Consider the following 22,552-nt stretch of genomic DNA (forward strand, 5'->3'; position numbering starts at 1 on the left):
CTCTCGCCACCCCCATTGTGTATTAAAATTTAGTTCGGTGCAAGGTTATGAAAACAATTTAGGACAGAATATACACAGGGATTTGGTTAACTAGCAAACATCAAACTATAATTAGAGAGAGGAGTTTCCCTGAGGCTTAATGCTGTTTGGGATCTTTGTGCTCTTTGCCCAGCAGGGTGAGCTGAAACTCTTTCCGCTCTATGGCAGAGATAACTTATATTACAGAGGTGTTAAAGCTTTACTCACAAGTGTTATTATTAATGACCCTCTGGGGTTGTGTCATAGCCTGTGCCCAATGTCCGGACTTCAGGGGCTCTGCCTGTGGACTTGGACGCTGAAATCTTCCAGATTTGAGGGGAGATAGGTGAATCTTCCCAGTCTCTGTGGAAATAGGTTTTCTAACCTATGTTATCCTGGCGAGGGACGATCTCTGCCTTTGATGCTGCTGTCTTCTTCTGGATGCTGCATCCAGGGACTATCAGCTTGGCAGGATTACAGAAGCAGGAGAATGTCTGTGCAGTCTCTGGCACAGTTCCTTCACGGGTTCAGGTCACGTGTGTGTGGGTGCAGATAATCCAAAAGTCTGCTTCCTGGTTCTCTCAGCGGCAGTGGCTTTTACCAGGCAATAAGCAGCGGCGAGCATGCAAAGTGTGCTCGGCTGCTGGGAGTCTGAGCTCCGTAGGTAAAGCAAGACAGCTTGCAGATGTGCACATCTTATATATAAATGTGCAGGCTTAAATGAGCTCTGCATCTAAGGTACACAGGCAGATAAGCTGTGATTGAATCAAAGCATGACGTCTGAGCCTCTGAGCATCGGAGCAATGCAATGGCATCCAAGCGTGTGAGTATGAGCAGTTGAGCACTTCAGGTGAAGCTCAGAGCTGTGTCTGATCCTTGCAAGTGAATCAGAGAGCTGAGCTGCACTGCAGGCAGGGTCAGAGAGCTGAGCACGTGGTTCTCCTGTGCACCCATCTTTATTGACTATGGGCCAAGATTAATGGGCCCTTTGGCCACTAGAGTGACCAATCCGGTTGGCAGTAAGCCAAACCTTACCATAATAGGCATAAGGCTCTTGCCTGGACTCTACCAAATATGGGGATCACATGGATTTGCCCCAGGGAGACACAAGCTGGGTGTGTGTGGATTACACAACCTGTTTACAACCAGTGGTCCTGGCAGAAAAACATGTCCAGACATGTATAGGCATAAATAAGCCTCTGTTTGGGCCTACAGGCCATCCACAACAGCAGGAAGGTTGGACTAGATGACATTTCAAGGTCCCTTTCAACACCTAATATTCTGTGACTGTGATTCTGCAAAATAATGCCCACCTCACAGCTATCCAAAAAGTCATCTGGCAGTCCTTGTACAAGATCCACATATAACAAAGTTGTAGACTCCAGGCTGTCTTTTTCTGACCTTTTTAGGCCCATACTACTTTCCTTTCCCTGCACTGGGCTTTGGCCTCTAAGGATTTATCAGCCTAGTCCTTTTCTGGCCCTAAATTCTGTCAAGACAATAGCCTATATGCTTCAAGCTTATCATTCCTCTCCCCCAGGAGAACAGTTAGAAGAGGCAGGAGACAGAAAATTAACAGTATTATCATACTTCTTACAGAAGTATCCCCATACCACTCCTCCTCTCTGAGAAAAAGGCAATATCTTCCAGTACCTGAAGATGAGTAAATTAAAGGAGGCACTCCTCCAGCTACACTTCACTGGAGCAGGAGAAAATATGAAACTAAGGGGCTGATGCCAACTCAGTCTAGAAAGGAAGGCAAAAATATTCATACCACAGTGAGTTTCCTTCCAGACCCAGCCAAACTCACAACACTCATTTGCGAGCTGGAAAAAAAGAACAGAAATTTGCTCTGTTTCTCTCATATTCACTACAGCTGTAATTGAAGCACTGAACAGAAATAATTGAAACTTGTATTTGCAAACACAATCCCAGTATGTTCTTAGCTGTTCCAAAGAAAGATTTTATTTAAAAGAACATTTTGCTACACCTTATCTTCGCAGTCTGTCAGTACAGCTGAAATACAGCAGTAATAAGCAACTTGAATAATGGAATAAAGACATCATAGTTAGTCCAGAGTTAAGTCATACAGCAGCAGCCCTTTCCCAGCACAGGCTCAGTATAAGATCCAGCATGGTTTGGCTTAGGAGCAGCCATCTCCTTAGCTTTTTAAAAACGGTGATCAAGTAAACAGGAAAGAGCACAGGACTAATCATTCCCTTCAGAAATTCCGAGGCTGGGTCACAGGAGTTTGCTGAAATGCAGAACAGAGACTTTATTCCTGAAGGGAAAAAAAATAATAAAAAACAATTTTTATATTAGGACAAATATTTAAGAGATTGAAACTTACCCTTAATGCCAACCACTGGAAAGTTCAATTTACACAACCCTGCTCAGTATTATTTAGTAAGAACCCAAGTGTGTTCTAGACAAAAAATCTTGATAGTTTAATGCTTCTGTTTAATGCCTGTTTGCTTACTTATCTAACCAATGTCAAGTTTCTATTAAAACTACACCAGCTGTGCATGAATACTCTTTTCTGGGTAAAGTGACTGGACACTTAACATGTACACTGCTTCAGGAGAATAGCACTAAATACAGTGGATATTCACTACTCCTTACCTGTATTCATTTGGAGAAACACAGCTTCAGTCTTTTAGGTATCTTTGAATTGTCTGAAGTTCAGATAGAAAAACAAAAAAGACAGCCCACATCCCATGTTTTCAGAACCAGACTTACAAATTGCTTACTTTTTCATAAAACACTGTGTATCAGCTGATGTCTGGTACTTGTTTTTGACCACAAGGTAATGTAAATTAAACTTGATTGCTTGATGGGAATACCAGAACTCAAATCAGTGATCAAACTCAGCACTCAAGTTACAAAATGCTTATTGACTTGGAACTACTTTATATTCAGTTATTGGACAAAAGCCAATTTGCTCTTAAAAAATAAAGCTGTATTTTTATTTTCTCCTCTTCCAATTGATCTACAAATCTGCAAAGAACAAGTCATGAAAAGAAGGAGAATGAAAGATGGTAGAGATTTTTTCATGAGTCAAGGTACAAGGCACTGATTTTAAAAGCGGTTCAAAGTGAAGAATCGTTAGAATTCAACAGGTTTCACATGAGAAGAAAACATACTGCACATTTTGTTTTGTTTATCTTTAAAGTACTCTGTAAACTTGATTATTAAAATTCAAGGCTACCTAACTGCTGACACTATTGAGGACACTACTTAGCATTTTATCTAAACACTCTGTAGGGTATTTCTTTTATCACTCTTTTGGAAACAAATTTCAGTACATAATTCTGCATCACAAAAAAAATCCCACAAGTCAAAAGCATAAGCAAGATCAAACATTAGGAAATTTCTTAGTAAAAACAAGTTTATTCATCTGTATTTCAGGCAAATACAGTAAATAGTCAGCAAAGTCTTTTTGCCATGACTGTAAACTTTATATTTTAAAAAAAAATTATTTAAAAGCCAATACAGGATTTTCTGTTAATGTTTTAAAAAGAGTCTGTTCACATCTTGAAAGAAAATACATTAACAACATCTCCCAGCAAAACTTTATCTTTAAAAAAGTAAAACTCTAGGTGCAGAGCTTTTCTACAGTATAGTATCCTCTACATTTTAATTTAATCACAGGATTGAATATCATTCATCTCTGTTGTCTCTAGAACACGATCAAGATTTTATCTTATGCAGATGATATTCAATTCTGTGTTACACATTGCCACAGGTACTAACATTATTACAAGAGTGCACAACTGAATTCCACTAACAAAGCAAGACCTTTCTATACGCTGCATCATAACCCTTCCTAACCAATACAGTTAAATTTAGATATACGCCTTTAAAATTATGCACGTTTTCCAAGGAAAAATGCTAAAAAAAAACCCATGTCCCAAATTCTGCTCTCACTTATATTCACAGGCTAACATAAGCACCATAAAGTTGTGGTTTACAGCCAAGAAGCATATAAAGAACCAGGGAGTTAACGAGTATAAGGGAGAGAAGAACTTGATCCATGTCTGTAAACATTCACACAAGTCTGCAGTCAAAAGTGCTGGATAGGCAGCCTATCTGCAGTACAATTATTTCATTCACAGAGAGGTGTGGGGGCAGGGAGAATGTTATGGAACATTATTTTAGAAGCAAATTAAAATTCTTTTATATACTTTGGAAAGATGTATTCTCAGCTAGCTAAACCATACTCTAGTATAACATACTCCACTTTTATCTAAATACAGTACATGACTTAATAGCTTTCCTGATCAGGTTCAGACAAAGGAGTATTCAATTCAGCAGAAAGCCCTTCCTTAACAGTATTTTAAAGCATAAGAAAACCCCCACACTCCTCTGATCTACTCTCCTCTTAACATACTGCTGATGTCAAGCAGAGATCCTCACATACAAAGAAAAGATCCAAAGAACCATAAACTGACCTTGATCTACACGCACACAGAGACAAGTGTGCATCCAGACAAAAGACTGTCTATAGCTTTAAGTATCTTGTTTTGGTCTTGATGTCTTCCTTTGCTAACCACATGTACTATACAAAACATATCAGAGGACAGGTGCTCACACACACTCTTCAGTACAGTTGTTCTCCCCATTCAGTTTGGCAGCAACTGCTCTATTTACATTAACATGTTGGAATGTCCCTGATCCTGTAAGACACCGAACATTCAACTCATAAACTAAAGAGAGTGAAACATGCTCAGTAATTCACAGGACCAGACCTCAAATCAAGTAAATGCAATCATAAATGAGATTTTCACATCTGACACAACCTTCTTTATTCAATATACTCTTGTGTTTTCCCCCTTTCCTCAATTCAGACCATGCTCCCACTAACACAGAGACAGCCTTCAAAGTGAATCAGATCAGGCTCTGTCAAGCAACCATTGCAGTCTTTAAAAAAGTCTGTTATTTATTGCCATCCACTCTGAGGCAGACTTGTTTGCAATGAAAATGGTGTTCCTGGTGTTGATGGATAGTTAGCAAAACCTTCAGGTTGAGCTGTATAGTTCTCCAGAGCAGAAGCAGAATGTGCCTTTAAGGAAGAGAAGTTGTTAGGAAAAAGCAATGATAAAGAAACAAACAAAAATCTAAATCAAGCAAAATGACAGGTAAAATATCAGTCCATTTCAAGCCAAAACAAACCAAGTATAATCTGAAGTATGCAAAGAACTGAGATGAGCAATGCACCTATATGCAGATGTTAAGCTGTAGTGTAATTATTGCTCTGAAATACTAGAGAATGAGGAAAGCAGTTGGATTAAGAGGAAAAAAACGAAGACACATTAATGGCATCCACCTCCCAGGGGAGTAAGCCACAGCTGATTTTGAAGGTATAGCTTAATCAAGACTTGCAATATTTCACTGACTTGGAACTTTATCTTCATTGCTCAAGTGGGTAAGGGTTAATTTTAGTAACTGAAACTTGCAAACAAGAAAAATACAGTTTTTAGACAATCTGCATACATGGATTTCTACAGAATAAATAAAGTCCTGTAAAAGCAGCATGGCCTAGATTAAGTAATTTGCTTTTTCATTGATCTACTTCCCTTGATACACAAAAGATAGCTGACAATATTGTGCTACTGAACAGTATTTAGATACCTGCTCCATTTAAAAAACTGGTGTGTCACAGAAAACAGAAAGCATTAATTCAAGACTATCTCTTTTAGCATTTTGTAAAGGATAAATTTCCTACCAAAATCCCTAAACTGTCCAGAGGCTGTTTTTAACAAAAGCAAAATAAATACCTAAATACAAACTCTGACGATAGTTTCAGTTCACTTACATAAGTTGATGACTGAAACAAGTTGTTTCATAGACAACAAAAATGATGAAACTACACATTACATCAAGCCACCTCAAGCTTACAACAGCTGCATTTTTGTGGGAAGTATCAAGAGAAAGGCACAACCACAGCAAACACAAACTCAACACAATCTGATTGCCTGCGTAGAGAGGCACATAACTTATAACAAAGTGGTTTTTCAAAGAAATATAAGTATTAAAATGTCAGACTGCAACTGAGTGCAGATTTTGCAACTAAGTGGTAAGTTTATTAGATTTAGCACAGAAGTAGCAAAACTTTAACTTTCATGTCTTTTTTTTCTTTCACTCTTCCCCAGCTTAGGAATTTTCAAAGAGAGTTTAATCAAATTCAGAAGATCCAGAGGCACTGTACATTGGCCTTGAGTGAAAAGTTACTATGAGTTGTTCTCTATCATCATTATCATTTAAATTAAGTTTTCCAACAGGTTAGGAGTTTTAATCACTGACTGACTTGAAGTAATCTCAAGCTACCATGCATGTACATGCTCAAATAATTACTGGAAGAAAAAAACAGCACTAACAAACATAAGCATGTTACCTGTAGCAGTGCTGACTGCGCAGCTGCACTGTGCTGCAATTCCTGCAAGGAAGACTGTGCACTTTGGGGAAAGCCAGGGATACCAGGGAGAGATAAAAGACCAGGAAAAACTGCATTTCCTGGTGTCTGTAGTCCAGAAGTCAGGCTGAAAAAAAGTCAAAGAAATGTGGCTGTTATTAGGAACACCTACATCATGCTTTGTCCTATTTCTCTCTCTACATAAATGTCTTTTTTCCTAAATCTCACAAAGGCCAGAATCTCCAAACAAAAGCCCAGTCTCTACCCAGCACAAATCATTCACATACACAAAAGACTCATGGCCTCACCCAAGAAGGAAACTCAGAAGTTTTTGCACTTCAGCAGTGCCTACAATTTGCACACTTAAACTTCTGAGGCAAAAGTTAAGTATTTCCTCAAACACAGGAACATCTAAAGATACTGCCTGCTATTACCTGGACGTATCAAATGGATGCTCTTGTGGAATCCATTATTGCAAAAGTCTAGGAGGTGCCAGACGTACTCATCTAGGAAATATCACCACTCAGCACCTCACCAGATTAGACTGTCATAACAGGGGCTACTGAGGACAACTTATTTAATAGCTGTCGGTTTCTATTTGAAGACAGATAGCAATTTACTGATGAATTAACTTCAAAAACTAACTGTAATGACCATGAGTGAAATAATGCCTACACCTAAAGTAAGACTAGTTATTTGCTCAGGAGAAAAAGAAATGGTTCTGACCTCCTTTAGAAACAGAAACGTACCCAGCCTGTGCAACAAGTGCAGAGTTGAAGTTTGAGCTAAAGGCTGAGGCAAACCCTGGCAGGACTGGAGCTGGAGATGGGGCTGTGGCAGCTGCTGGCAACGGTGCAACTGCTGCTACTGCAGAGGATGCCTGGAGGCCAGGGAAAGAAGGGAGAGCAGGAGTGACAGAGGGTGTGTTAGAGACAGGAAAACCAGGGAAGGATGGGTTTGATGATCCCAGAGGTCCCTGGGCAACAGAAAAAAGGGAAGGGACAGCACTGGACAAGTTAAGCGAGAAGGGTGGAGCAGAGACAGTTGCTGAGGCGGCAAGTCCTGAGAGTACGGTGGTGGTGGAACTCACATGAGAAGCAGACACAGCCGAAGCAGTTGTAGACGCATTAGCTAACAAGGACCCTGGTAGAGTGACAGGTGGTGTAAGTGCTGTATTACCAGTAAAAGCAAAGTTACTGGTTAGAGATGTAAAAGGAGGAAGTCCATTGAACACAGGGGCAAGGGGAGCAGAAGAGCCATGAGCAGTGAGAGAAATGGAAGCCAGAGAACTGGAATTGTTTAGAGGAGCACTCAAGGAGGAGAGACCTGATAGTGCTGGATTCAGGGAACTGGGTAAGCTGACCGGCACTGATGCTGCTGAAGTGTAAGCACGCCCAAGTGCTGACAGTCCTATACTGCCATGAGAAGGGCCAGCTGAATGAGAAGGACCTTTGAAGGCTGAGAGAGTAGGACTCATGGGTTCTGTTTTGACCAGAACTGGGGTGCCTGTGGCACCTGGGGCTGATGAGAGCTGTTGATCAGGATTAGTAGGGCTTGTGCCATGCAAGAGGGAGGCTGATGAGCCACAATTGACTGGAATAACTGATGGTGAAGTGGTTAAAGGTGACTGTGCAGGTAATGTTGGAGGAGTGGAACTAGAATTGGCTACAGATGGGGATGGAAGACCTGGAAAAATGGCCTGTGCAGGTGTGGAGGAATGTTGTGGTGTGGTGGTGGCGGAAGGAGTGTAACATTTGTTGACAGAGGAAGTAGGAAGGTCAGAGCTTTGATGAGCAAGAGCAGATAAAGAAGCAAGCTCACTTGTCATAGCAGAAGGTAAAGGAGATGAATTGATTAATGAAGTGTCATTTGAGGTGAGAAATCCCTTTAAGACAGACAAGATTGGATTAGGCAAGCTAAGTGAACCAGGAACAGTAGTGGCAGGAGAATTAGCAATTGTAGATGGAACAGGACTAGAAATCCGTTGGGCGTTGGGTGGCAAGGACAAAGGGAGGCCAGGAAAAACTGATGACAATGGAGTGGTGTTATTAGCAGAAGCAACTGAAGAGGTTGCAGAAAATGGGAGGCCAGTAAACGGTGCAGTAGCAGATGCAAAAGCTTCACTAGGTGCAGGTGTGGCACATGGGGTGGAAGAACCTTGTGGAGCTGGTGCAGCAGTGGGTATAGAAGGCAGTCCAGAAAAAGCTGCAGGGACAGGGGTAGAGGTTGCACTGTGAACAGATGAGACAGGAACACCAGGCAATGAAAGGGATTTGATGACAGTAGGGGTTGAGGTGGATGGCTGAGATGTATGGATGGAAGAGGAGACCTGTCCTGGGAAAACAGGAAGGACAGGGGTAGACATGTTCATCCCAGAGATGATTGGAGTTGTAGGTGCTAATGGATGGCTTATTGCCTTGACAGGTGATGGGGTAGGGACTGGAGTAGCAGCAGGTGTTGAAGGATTAGAACCATGAGGAGTAAAGAGCTGATTCGCTTGTGCAGAAAAAGCTGCAAAGAAATAAAACCAGTAAGAACACTTTGAAGTGTCAGGAATGTTTGAAATCAACACAAACACATTTTATATAGCATTTCGAAATATGATACACAGGCAATAGCTAACACACAAGTGTCTGTATATAAACTATCAACTCTGAGGACTAGGAAAACAAAAGTACATACAAACACATCACACAGGTTACCACTCTTAACATTAGGTGACATGTGCTACCTCTTCATGATCTCATGCAAGACAATTAGATACTTAAATATACTCTGTAATAATGTCTAAATGATATAGGTAAATACCCTCCCTTATGGTCCCTAACATCTGGCAGTACCAAAACCTGATCTAGTATTGCACTGGCATCAGATCACCTGAGCTCTCTGCAGTCACTGTCACTGAAGGTCAGAATTTCCTTCAGAACCAATTAATTTAATGTATCGTAATTTCAGGGACTAGTCAACAACTGAAGAGAACTGATTTCAGGTGCTGGTATTTTTCTGTGCTTCAAAATCAGGTAATTCACTGTATTTCCTTCAGATTTTGATTCTAAGAAGGTACACATTAAAATGTATGTATAACGCTTAAACTAACACTGCCACTTGACTATCAACAAAGGTAAATCTTTAGTCAGGTGTCTAAAATTGAAGCAAGCACCTGTCGCTAGGAACATTAACTCTACAAAGTCAAAGAGACATCAGTTAAGCTGTAGAACAAGCAGGCACACTGCAAATGGGGATGTGGAAGTTTATGAAAAGAAGCTGCAGTTATCAACATTCGCATGCCAAGAGCCTTTGATACACTTCTATCTAGTTTCCTGTGGAATACAAATGTGTGAATTAATCATTCCCCTTGAACAACGCTTATGCTTATTTTTACTTTATTTCAACTGCAAGCAAGTCACTGATCCAACCAGTTAAATTCATCAACTACAACTGTTAACATCTTACATTTCTTTTACGCACAAATTCTACACATACACACACAAACTCCAAACTGCAATCTTTAAAAATCTCAAACATAAGTTGATATGACAAAGTTCTCTGAAAACAGCAAGTCTGCAAACAATTTTGGTTTATGTATTCTTTTCCAAAAGCCTACACCCAGATTGCTCAGCTATGAATTCTCTTCTTTTGTCAACCCTGTTTCCAAGCTGAAGACTATCCTGAAGATCACAGTTGTTAATCCTGACAACCAAGACAATCACTACAGAAATACAACTGAAACAGAACTCAAGAGTTTATGGTCATTTTACCCATTTTGACTATTATTATGGCTGACTCAATAGACAGTAGATTCTCAGTTTCTATTTGTCAAACATAATGAAGTTAGCGTGTAATGAGATTTAAGTAATTTACTATGGTGATTTGTACAAAGCGTACTAAGTACCACACAAACAGAGACAAAAAACAACCCACCAGCCAACTATGCCCAACTCTTGTCTGCAAAAAGAACTGGATTTCAAAGAGTACGACAAAAGTACTACGGTAAACGTAGTTGGATGTAACAGCCTGAGACAAAACATTCTAAGCACGTATTTCAAACAAAGTATAAAGAAATAAACTCTCTTTTATTTCTAGCTTCCCATTGTAACTAATATATGAAATTAAAATGTAGATGAGTTTTCAAATAGATTTCCAAAGTTTTAACAACTATACAGATAATTCTGAAGTACTTCTCACATACTTATATGCTGATAAATAAAACTTTAATGAGCAAATACAAAAGGATGAATTTTAATGTTTCAATGCTTCTAAGCTCCAAGTGCCTGAGAAGAATCTTCCCTCAACTCCCAAGGGAACCTACTCCAACAGTAGTTAAATGCCTACGGGTTTACAAAAATCCCACTAAACAAACAATATTTTTTCCAAACAAATAATGAAGATACAAACAACATAAAAATTCCCCTGTGGTTTGCAATTTACCTTGATTTTGGGAAGGTTTTGCCTGGCTGGAAAGATCCTCATTTTCTAAATGGAGAACAACAGTTAGTTATTTAAAAGCAAATGAAACTCCAGCAATGAATGATTCACTCCCAACAATGAATTAGAAACAATATGATTGGAATGTTAAAAGGATGCATGCTTCACCTGATACCACTTGATTAGCGGTGTACAGTGGAGGAGCTGGTAAGCCTGGAGCTACGACATTAGCCACTGGAACTAAGCCAGCATTGTTGTAAGCACCTAAAACAGTGAATGCAGTACACATCTCAGTTTTCAGAAGAGTCTGTACCTAAATGAAACAGTAAGTGCCTTTTCCTTTAAAATAACATTTTTAAGATTCCTTCACCAAAAAAGCCAGACCAGTTAATCATTCAGACTAGATGCTGGCTTTTGCCATGTCTGCCTGAACGCTTTTACATTGTGATCCAAAATACAGTATGGGCAGCTCTCCTGAAAAAGCCTGAAGAAGTCAGATTTCAATTGCTTTCAATTCCATTTTGTCTGAAAAACTCAAAAGGGGAGGAGTGATTCAGTGTCCACACCATCTTTTCCTCTTTTTCTATTGCTAACTTATGGGATGTTGCAACTCTTCCTTTAACATTAAAGCCTTGACAAACAAAAGAGCCAAACATACATCAGTGGCCATGACCAGTCCTCCAACACCAGGCAGAAAATTCAGAGAAAAATGTCCCATCTCAAATAATTAGTCTATCATTCTTCTATGTTTCTTTCAATGTTAAGAAATCCAAATTCAAGTTATTTTAATGTAAAACTTACTGTACTCATTGCACACATTTTTAATACAGAAATGCATCATCAGTTATGAATTACAAGATTCTTTAAAAACCATCTTGTAATCTAAGTAAGGCCCTGAAACTGAAGGTGTTCCATGTCCTGCAATGCATGAACACTTTCACCCAGTCACTGGCCAAATTTTGTGGCATAATTTACTTCCTACAGGATTTTTGTAATAGAAATTCCAGCTAGTTGGCAAGGTTCCTGTGTGGCATGTAATTTATACAGCATAAATCATCAGATTTACTTTATTTGAACACATTGTCCCTCTGCAAGTTCATACAACTTTCCATCCAGTTCAGGGCTGTGCCCGACTACATCTCTCTGTCTGGTACCACAGCAACAAGTCAACGGAATGTCAAGCTGAAGCCCCGACCTTGGTCAAATATTACAACAAAGATGTAACCCTAATCTTGTCGAACATGCGCAATGCCATAAGTGCCATAAGTGAAGGGCTGTGTATTTTCCTTATTGCATGGATGCTGGACAAAGAAACTAGTTATTGCGCTTTTTATCAGCTCTGCGGTCATGACAGGAAGAGATAGATACCAGTACTCAAGAGTGTGCGTAGGGAGCAACAAGCCAGCTTCAGATACAATCTTTGTCAGAGAAACTGACATTTCACACTTATTAAAAGCCAATTGGACGAAGCAGTTAACATCAAGTTAAAACACATAGAAGCCTTACTTGGTGCAATAGTTGCATGTGGACGACATGGTGGGATGGGGTACGGAACTGGTTTGTGTGGATTGTAGGTTGATGGAGCCTACATAAAGAAACAGAAGAAGCAATAGTGAAAGCATTGCCTAATGTTCCTCAGACAAAACGCTAAAATTCATATACTACTACAATAGACATCTGCTCTTCACTGGAAAAATACTTGATGTGAACTTTCTTTATAATATCTGTTGTCACTACAAATACTTCACACTTTCTGAAAGTAATGAAAGAAAGGATAACTGGTATATTTTTAGATTTTAATATAATACTCAACATAGGCAGGAAACTCCTTCCCTGCCTTGTAGTCTTCACACTGTAGTCTTGGACTGATCTCTCATTTTAAAGATGAACACGTTTAAAACTAACAAACACCTATGAAGGTATCTGTTCCTTTAAAATAATACATCTTAGTGAGAAACATGTCATAATAAAAGTGAAAATAAAACGCTAAGACAATACTTGAAAGTACTTTCAGGTTTACTGCAAGTTTGTCTTATATGCTTCAAGATTTTGAAATACAGGTTGGCGGCGCTGTTCAGAAGCAAGAACCTCCTTTTAAGGCACTGCTGCAATTCAAGTTTTGAAGATGCAGGCATTTTTTAAGTTTATGTGGGAAACCCTCAGAGACCGTAAAAAAACTTGTATATATTTCTATCTAAAACTTGCACTACCTTACTATGGACTACTAAAATTACTTTTAGTATTCTCTTCAGCTACTCTAACTTAAATTATGCCACATGTATTGTATCCACTAGAGAAAGCTATTTCCCACAGGTACAAACTAGAGGGTTTTTTTACAAAAAAAAGGTCATATTATCTTCATTAAGTTTAGCCTTGTTTGTATTGCTGCTCTACAGTCTTCTATCAACATAACAGCATTTTATATCAAAGTCGCACTGAATTGACCAGTGGTTAGAATTTTTATTTTTAAGTTTCATTTGTTTATTCATTTATTAGAAATACCGGTTTGGATGGTCCAAGTATACGGGCTGCTATTCCTTTTCCTTCATTAGTACACTCTTCTGTGTCCTTTTTGATAGGGGTTCCCTGAAACAAAAGAAAATTAATCTATTAGTTTAGAATCATAGAGTCATTTTTATTGGAAAATACTATTTAAGATTGAGTCCAACCACTACCTAACTCTATGAATAGTCTGGCGCTAAACCATGTCAGGGTGTAGTGCTAAGGGACATCTTCCACACACCTTCAGGGATTGTGATTCAATTGCCTCCCTAGGGAGCCTAATCCCATGTTTCATAACCCTTTCCAAGAAGAAGTTCATAAATCTTGCTGTAGAATTTCCCCCATTTTTTTTATAAACAAGATTCAAGTTTTTGAATATTCTGAAAGCGATACTCAACCAAGTTTGTTAGGAAAAAGAAATTTAATTCTAGGCTTGTAAAATGCTAAGTATAAGCATTCCAGTAGTTTGGTTTGTAACACTGAGCTCTTGTAAAGAGATGAGTATTCATTAAATAATCCGTGTTTCTGAAATAACTACCATTCTGCATTTTGACTTGTGAATAAGGTCAGTTATATTTTGAACTCCATTAAGAGTACACAGGTTGTTCAAGAACTACAAGAAAATTAATAGTAGTACTGTAGTGCCTATATTAGGTCATTTTATCAATCTACCAGTGAGATTGTTCCACACCTCTTCTGATTCTGACAAATATTGTTGTAGTTCACAATGTTTTCCTTAGATGAACAACATCTCATTATGGCTGAAATCTTTATTTGAAGCAGCAGAGAAAGAATAGCAAACAGAAATAACACTAGTTCCCTATAAATGTGGTATGGGGAAATACAAAAAGAACACCGATTTTGATTCTACTCCTTCCGTGTACATGGATTCTGGTGTAGGTTATAACTAATAAATCCTAAACCCGAGGATGCTGCAAAAAGTAGATGCGTAGACTTATGCTTACTGGAAAAATTCCATTTATGCGGCTCGGTTTGCCCTTGGGATAAGGGTTGCCAGGAATCATGCCACAGGATGATATCATAGCATGAGGAGCCTTACAACCTGTTTTTGAAGCCTGCAAAATAATCAAGAAATGATCAAATTCAATGCTTTAAAGAAACTAAGTACTACTTCGTGACATTTACAGTGCATGACTCAATCTACATGGAACAACACAAATCTTTGTCTCAAAACTTCTTATCAAACAGTCCAAATAGTGTGAGGTTCTTTCCAAAGTCTCCTTTGTTTTCAGTAACTACTCAGACCAGCTCTGCTTCCACTGAACTTGGGGTTAAACACCTCATGTTCTCTAAAATAGATGGGGGCTCTTTCCTGCAACATTGGTTACATTTCTGTGCCCCTTTTTCCATAGGATTCTAATGCTTGACAGAAACTTCCCCTTTCTTCACACATGTACTACATAGCTCCTATCTTTTTGCAGCTGTTTCTTTCAGCTTGTCTTCCATCAGTAGTTACCAGCAGTCCTCACAGTTAAGTCCCAACCCCACAATGAACGTGAAGATGGATACAATACTGTATCCAACAGAATTAAAGATACTAGAGTATGTTGACTACCTGTTCAAGAATTCTTCTGCATCTTTTCTTCTCTGACATATTAATTCTGAAGAGATCTTCAATAAGGCGGTAATTCTGTGCATCAACGATGTTGCTATAAAGAAAGACATTGACAGGCACTTACTGCCATTTTGCCATTTCAAATGTGTATCAGAAACAATGCACAACTGAAAAAGTGACCAACACTTACTCAGCTAGTATCCAACAGTGCATTAAGAAAGCATAATTAGTTCAGATTTTAGGATTACTATTATTTTTACAGCAAAAAACTCACAGGCATAAATATGGACTTCATATCTGAAAGTGAAGCATGGTATTAGAATTAAATATCAATATAGAACAGTGGACAACAATGGATAAACTTTATGGCAAAATTAACTATGTTGACAAAATGCATTTTGCATCACCACAGTTTGTGACACACAGTTCCCAGTATGGAAGAAAACCTTCAGCTGCTCATTTTGCCACTGTTTCTAGCTGGACTGACAGACAAACAAGTTTGCATTTTATTTACTGTAGAATGGAAAATAATCAACTCCTAACAGTTTTCTACATTCTGCAGAATCAGTGAAATATCTCACACAGTATTCTTTCTATCTCCTTCTTTGTCTCCCCAGATTAACACTAGGCACACCAAACAAAAAGTGCAAGTACAAGACGCCCAATGCCTGAGTCTGCCTTTTTTTCAAAAATGTGACTGCAGCAGCACCTATACTCCTGTCAAACATTACCTGCTCCATCTGAACCACTGGAAATACAACATAGTCTCAAAAAGCAGCAGTTCTCAAAGCAGGGTATTAGAAGAAATGGAATGAGTAGAATGTTGAATAGACATGAAAAACACCTCAAAGAATGATACTAAAATGTGAATAAATTTTCAGCTTTTGATTAGAAAATTAAGTAGCATACAGATGTTGGCAGGGATTTCTGAATCATGACTTCCTTATTATGCTCTTGCACTGCAGAAACTCAACAGCTAAAGAAGTTACCATGCTTCCCTCCCACACCCGCTTAATGCAGCAACTGAAGGGTGAGTCTCAGTGACAATGTTAATTCAAGAAGCAAAACAGGTTCGTCTAATGAGCCACTGTACTTCTTTAGGTTGTTTTGTTTTGATCTGAAAAAGACTAAGAGCATTCATAGAGCTTCCTTAAAACTCAACTCCAAAAGCAAGACCATGTCTATATCTTCAGTCTTATTTAGTTTACAAATGTTTGTCTAATTAATTTTATGCCTCAAAATGTTCAAACCGGCTGTAATATATAGCACTCATATGCAAAGCTGATATAGTTGATGCAAATAAAATCCACAGCCCAAAACAGATCAACGTTTCATATAATACAGCCCATAAACCAGACAGGAGAGTTCCCATATAAGCACATGTAAAGACAGATCCTTTGAAGAAGCTGTGTTCAGTAAAAAACTTCAACTTTCTGTGTTAAAATACATTTAGAATATCTACACATCTTTTATAGGCATTAGATCTCTAAATTGAATGTGTCAATTTAAGAGATGTATTAGCTCATTTTGACATATGTAATATCTAGAGCTTTTTAAATGCAAAAGGATCAGTTCCCAGAACACTCTGGTCTCAAGCCTTTTCCATTTCAGTGAGCACAAATAAGCTGAAGGCCCTCTTCATTCTCTAAATGATTCAAAGATCAGTGTAAAAAACACTGGCAGAGTGGCAGTTTTTCAGCAGGTAGAAGGCCACACAGCAGCATGACGAAGACTCAAATGAACTATAGAATTTCACAGTTATTCTTTTTACACATTCAGCAATAATGGATTTGTGCTTTAACTGGCCACAGTGCTTCCTTATGGAACTATGTTGAATTTTATATACTGTAACACTAGTAAAAACAACATAACTTAAGCAAATACAACACGAGAGATACTTACGAAGCTAAGATTTCAAGGGCAATAAGTTTATCTTTACTGAATGTGAAGCAGTTGAGAATATTAACCATTTTTGATGCTGGAACTGCCACTATTTTCTGGTAAGTAAGCAAGAAAGATAAAAAAAGTATATAAAATAAGACACTGTAAATATTTTAAGCCTAGAATGCTACTCCAATAACAGCTTCATATAACATATTTTAGTAAACATTTAATATTCTCTCTCTTCCATTGGAAAGAAGACTTTATGAGATAAATTCTAAACTAGCAACTACAAAACCAGTTCCCAAAAGCAAAGAAATTAGTAAAGTTAACAATAATTACGAAGTGATGCAAAGGAAAGTAAGAAATATCTTTTCTGACTGTGGTAACAGTGGTTGAAAATAAGCAGTTTCATAATATGATACCACTGAAAAAAGAAGAGATGAAGAGGAAACTTTTAAGATAGACTGACTAGTGAGCTGCAAAACTAAACATCACAAAATTGAAATAAGACAGAGGGCAAACTTTCTCTATGAGATTACGTCACAAGGACTCACATGTTGTAAAGCCTTGATTGCCTTGAGCTGTGGTTCAGCCCAGGAAAAGTATCTCAGTAACTCCACAACCTGCAACAGAAAGGCTTTTGATTAATCTTTTATCGATAATAAAAAGTACATTAACAGCATCAATAATGATCTTTCAAATTTTAGAGTACAGTCACACATTACTAAAATACACATCTGTCAGTGATGTTTGGTTACATTAGTATCTACCAGTGTCTAAAGTCCTTTTGATTTCTAAGTAGGCACCTACAAATTCTGTGTTATGAGATTAAGGTTTTTCTATACAAATATTTAAAATACATACCCCTCTCTATATTTGCTTATAGAACTAACTGCCATAGTATTAGAATATTTTTTTAAACAACAAATCCTTTAAAAAAGTTTATAAACATTCAGCATATCAAACGGTATGCACCCATCATGCAAAAAAAAACCAAACAAGAGCAACAAGAAAAAAAAAAGCAATCCAAAACACTCACATAAAACCAACACACCCACATAAAACCAAAACAAGAGAAGAAAAGGGAACAGGATAAAAAATACATAGCATGAAAAGAAGTTGGATACTTATTACTACATGCCATTTAAGAAAATACATGCAAAATAATCTTAAATTCCATTATGATGAATTTCTCCAATTTTCCACACACAAGAATTAAAATGTAATGATTCTGATAACAAAACAACTTGGAACTATTTTAAACTGTTTAAGCTGGTGCCATGGTCTAGCCTTGAGCTCTGTGGTAAAGGGTTGGACTTGATGATCTATGAGGTCTCTTCCAACCTTGATGATACTGTGATACTGTAATTAAATCTCCTCAGTTATCAATAAAATATGAACTGGAGATGGTGGCATTCTCTATTACTGAATACACAAACCCAATAGTTCCCATTATAGCCAGGACAGTGTTGACTTTTACCTGTTCACTAGAAAAGTATCCATGAACATATTCAATGGCTTTTAATTTGTACTCAGTCAACACAGCCTACAAGATACAGGAAAAAAAACGATGCATAATTAGTCCTTCAAATTACAGCACAATCATCTGCTAGACTAGTCTATTAATCTACAAAAATCTGATCTTACAAAGTGGCATTTACATCAATTACACTGCAGTATTTCTAGGCAACAGTATATTCCTTAGATGAGAGAAAAATGAGAAGCAGAGATGTAAATTAATTCTTCTGTTTAATTCAAACTGCTGAGAGAATATCATCACCATTCTTTCTTTTACCTCAAAGGTTTGTATCACGCTTATGTTAAAGATAACGTGGTTGATTATTCATACAATCCCTTTGAATGTTCCCTGTAAATAATTAGCAAAGCATCTGCAATGAATTTATAAAGAAACTAGATAACAAGTTTGTACAGACAGAATTATGTATACATGCAAGTTTGCTCCAAAGACTGGTGTTGTCTTACCGTTACCTTTGCACTATTCCAACTGCAGTATCTAACTGTACAGAACAAAGGAAGCAGAGTAGTTTAACACAGTACTGGCCATCACTTTTGGCTAAATGGGGAGATCATTTTTTGATAGCCACATGGGCTGTCTAATCCAGGGCTTTCTCCTTCTCTTCATACCCAGAACAGCAATAAAAAGCAAAGAAGATAGGTAACAGCTGCAACCCTGCCTTAAACTAATGCAAGCATCATTCTTCCCCAATTGCTAAGGCCCCCATCTCTTGCTAGCTCTTATACTTACTCTCAAATTGCCTCCAGTTTTCATCCACACATCCCTATCTTTTTCCCCAATAGACCTAAAGCCTGCCTTTATTTCTTCTTTAATTGTCCTTGTCACCTTAGACAGACATGAAGTTCTCCGTCCTTGCAACCTGACTGTGGCACACAGAAGTTCACTGGGACTGTTTGAAGCTACTCCCATCATTTCTGTACCCTTAAGAGACTGACACTAGCAGATGCATTGCAGTAAAAGGAACTTCTGTCTTTGTGGTAATCTTAAATTCACTTTCTTTTTTCTCTTTGTATACTTTGGGGAAAAAACCAAACTTGTATGTGGCTTAGCAACTTACCAAAACAAGTATCATTCTTCCTCCTCAGATCAACAACTAAATGATTTTATAAGAACACAAACAAAAAGCACCTCTATGTATGCTCACAAAACCACAAAAAAAAACCAAAACAACCAAACCACACAGCAAAATTAACTCTGTTTATAATCATAAATATATGTACGAAAAGATACACCTAACCTAGATATTAAGACATTAAAATAGTGGTTCCTCCTAATTGTAGGACTGAACTTCACTTTTGTAAACCCTCTGACACAGTTCCCCACAACGTCCCACTCTAAGCTAGACAGATACAGATTTGATAGGTGGACTGTCCAGTGGATAAGAGATTGGTTGAACGATCATATTCAAAGAGTAGTGGTCAACAGCTCAATGTCCAGATGGAGATAGATGGCAAATAGCATCCCTTCAAGAGTGCATACTGAGACCAGTGCTGTTCAGTATCTTCAGCAATAATATAGAAAGTGAGATTGAACGCACACTCAGCAAGTTTGCAGGCGATACAAAGCTGAGTGGTGCAGTTGACAAGATTGAAGAAAGAGATGCCATCCAGAGGGACCTGGACAAGCTGGAGAAGCAGGCTAAGGAGAACCTTATGAGGTTCACTGAAGGAAAGAGCAAAATCCTGCACGGGCAATCCTTGATATCAATACAAGCTGAGCAATGATGAAATTGAGAGCAGCCCTGCAGAAAAGGACTTAAGGGTACTAGTGGGAAAGATGCTGGACACAAGCCAAGAAGACATACTTGCAGCCCAGACGGCCGATCGAGAGAGGCGATTCTGCCACTGCTCTGGTGAGACCTTACCTGGAGTACCGTGTCCAGCTACAGGACTCCCAACACAAGAGACATGGCCCTGCTGGAGAGAGTCCAGAGGAGGGCAACAAAGGTGATCAGAAGGCTGGAACACCTCTCCTGTGAAGACAAGCTGAAAGAATTTGGGCTTTTCAGCCTGGAGAAAAGGAGGCTCTGAGGACACCTTAAAGCTGCATCTCAGTATCTGGAGGTGAGACTGGGGAAGCACTGTTTAGAAGGGCTTGTAGCAATAGGGGGTAATGGTTTGAAACTGCAGCATAAGGACATAAGGAGGAAGGCTTTCACAAGAGTGGTAAAATACTGGAACATGTTGCTCAGGGATGTGGTTCAGGCCCCACCCACGAAGACATTCAAGATCAGACTTGATGGGTTCCTGGGCAGCCTGATCTAGTTGGAGGTGTTCCTGCTTACTGCAGGGAGGCTGGACAAGATGACCTTTGAGGGTCCCTTCTAACTTGACACAATTTGTGTATCTGTGAAAATTAAATGCACCGACACAACTCTATTGTGAATACCGTAACAAAGTAGGTTTTGTCACTGAATTAGGAATGAAGTTTAAACAAGGACCTAGCAACAAAACCACAAAATAAGTATTTAGAAAACTACTATTTCAGCAGCACAGCTATTATTAACATAGCAGTGATCCTTAGATCAACAATATATTAGGTTTACAGGAATACAGCATACAGGAAACACAGTTGCCTAAAATCACGTCAAAATCCTTTTGAAGTCTTCATTAATCAGAGAGCATATTCTGAAGAGCCGCACTGCAGCAGTAATATTTGAAACATTACTCCCTCCCACTATCGATTCTCACAGGGAACATATTCACGTGCAAGTTGTTTCCTGATGTGTTTCTTCCAGATTTTCCATAAATATTCTTAGACTGGAAGTCCATTCCCTGAAATATCTGTCATGATTTTTGGATGGTTACAGAGCATAGAGGACACCTGTTTTATAAACAAGAATTTGTGACCATGACGTTACATGAAAATGCAGTAAGTGCAGTTGTAATAAAGACTCAGCCCTGGGGCTTTTATGCACAATGGTTTATACCTCAATACTTCCAAAACAATACTACTACAACTGCAGCCATCACTGTGTCTTATGATGATAAGATGACCTGAAACTACACTCTGTAGTACCTAAGCCCAAAGAAATCACCTCTCCTAGACAACCCATCATAACAAAAATCACCTGTTACAAAAATGCTATGGATTTCTTTTCTGCCATAAGTCTTACCCAAAACAAGCCCTTCAGTTTCACTCCAAGGCAGCATTAGCAGAACACATAACTGATCTACCGTGGCACTTAGATCATCTAACTACAGCAAAACACGTAATTCCAGGTAACACAGATTATTTTCAGAGTCTCTGATTTCTTCTCCCTCTTTTTTCACTTCCAGTATCTGGGGGATTGTCCCAATCACTAACCTCTATCTTTCCCGTTAAAAATGGGCTTTTGTGCAGAAAAAAAATTAAGCCCACCAGGCAAAAAAAAAGTCTCAGTTTGCAGCTCTGCTTCCAGTAACTACAAGATATTTTACTCAGGAGATGCACATGCACAAGTCAGAGCATGCACTGAAACCCAGGACTGCACATCCTGGAGCAAGGCGTGCACAGTCAGGAGCTGTGGGAGATGTGTCTCTGAACAAGTACAGCTGAGCAGAGTTTTGAAACCAACTCACCACTGTCATATTTGTGTGTTATATCTCCTAAACCAAACTAAAAACGATGGATACCTGAAAACTGTTAAGTCACCATCTACACTTGGACCAAGCAATTACAGCCTTTCTCCCCAAAAAAGAGGTACTTGGCTCTTTTAGCTTTTCTTCCTCATCCTTGACAGTAAAAGTGATGTGATAAACACTGAAGTGTGCTCATAACAACTAAGTGCTCTTCAAGCAGTTAGCTCAGTAACAGCAGTCTGAACATTCAGTCCTAGTCTTCTGAGAAAAAATTATCAAACAGATCAAGTATGCTACAGTAGCCTGACACTGTTGTATCTGACACAGCCAAGGAAAAAAGCTTACACCAGCAACACAGGATTACAGTTCTTCACAACGAGGTGAAATTTCCTTTTTATTGAATCTTGAAGTGATTATTAAAAAACACAAGCTCCTAGTCTGGTGTGTTCATCCAAAGGAATATCCTGCCACCAAATGGTTAAACTAACATATAAAATAAGAAGTTACCTTTCTTATTTCATCCAGCACGGTTTCAAAGGATTTCTTATCCATCTTTACCAGTTCACTCACTGCAGATACTTAAACATGGAGTGACATAAAAATGAAAAAAAAAAAAAAAAAAAAAAAAAAAAAAAAGC

The 22,552-nt window shown here is 38.5% G+C and overlaps 1 protein-coding gene across 4 annotated transcripts; it reads right to left on the minus strand.

Annotated features, from left to right (window-relative positions):
- Nucleotides 1–1,957: 1,957 nt before the first annotated feature.
- On the minus strand, nucleotides 1,958–22,537 carry PROSER1 (proline and serine rich 1). 4 transcript variants are annotated; one of them, XM_064173475.1, is made up of 13 exons: nucleotides 22,422–22,537; nucleotides 18,298–18,363; nucleotides 17,372–17,440; nucleotides 16,836–16,930; nucleotides 14,934–15,027; nucleotides 14,323–14,433; nucleotides 13,358–13,441; nucleotides 12,362–12,440; nucleotides 11,024–11,119; nucleotides 10,859–10,903; nucleotides 7,180–8,941; nucleotides 6,413–6,557; nucleotides 1,958–2,299 (listed from the first exon to the last, which is right to left on the minus strand). In XM_064173475.1, the coding sequence occupies exons 1-13, from the start codon at nucleotides 22,464–22,466 to the stop codon at nucleotides 2,294–2,296; spliced, it is 2,697 nt and encodes an 898-aa protein (XP_064029545.1). In that variant the 5' UTR covers nucleotides 22,467–22,537; the 3' UTR covers nucleotides 1,958–2,293. The 4 variants fall into 4 exon arrangements, with proteins under 4 accessions (XP_064029545.1, XP_064029527.1, XP_064029536.1 ...); XM_064173457.1 differs by lacking the exon at nucleotides 1,958–2,299 and adding an exon at nucleotides 3,389–5,080; XM_064173466.1 differs by lacking the exons at nucleotides 1,958–2,299; nucleotides 11,024–11,119 and adding an exon at nucleotides 3,389–5,080.
- Between the last annotated feature and the right edge of the window lie 15 nt (nucleotides 22,538–22,552).

This window comes from Pogoniulus pusillus, chromosome 3, assembly GCF_015220805.1.
Source record: "Pogoniulus pusillus isolate bPogPus1 chromosome 3, bPogPus1.pri, whole genome shotgun sequence".
Classification (NCBI taxonomy): Eukaryota; Metazoa; Chordata; class Aves; order Piciformes; family Lybiidae; genus Pogoniulus; species Pogoniulus pusillus.

Coding starts and splice junctions, on each gene's coding strand:
- PROSER1 (XM_064173457.1), bottom strand. CDS start 22,466: ATGGATAAGAAATCCTTTGAAACCGTGCTGGATGAAATAAGAAAG. Junction 14,434..14,933: donor GCAGAAGAATTCTTGAACAG/GTAGTCAACATA, acceptor ATTATTTTGCAG/GCTTCAAAAACAGGTTGTAA. Junction 8,942..10,858: donor AAAACCTTCCCAAAATCAAG/GTAAATTGCAAA, acceptor ATTTCTTTGCAG/CTTTTTCTGCACAAGCGAAT.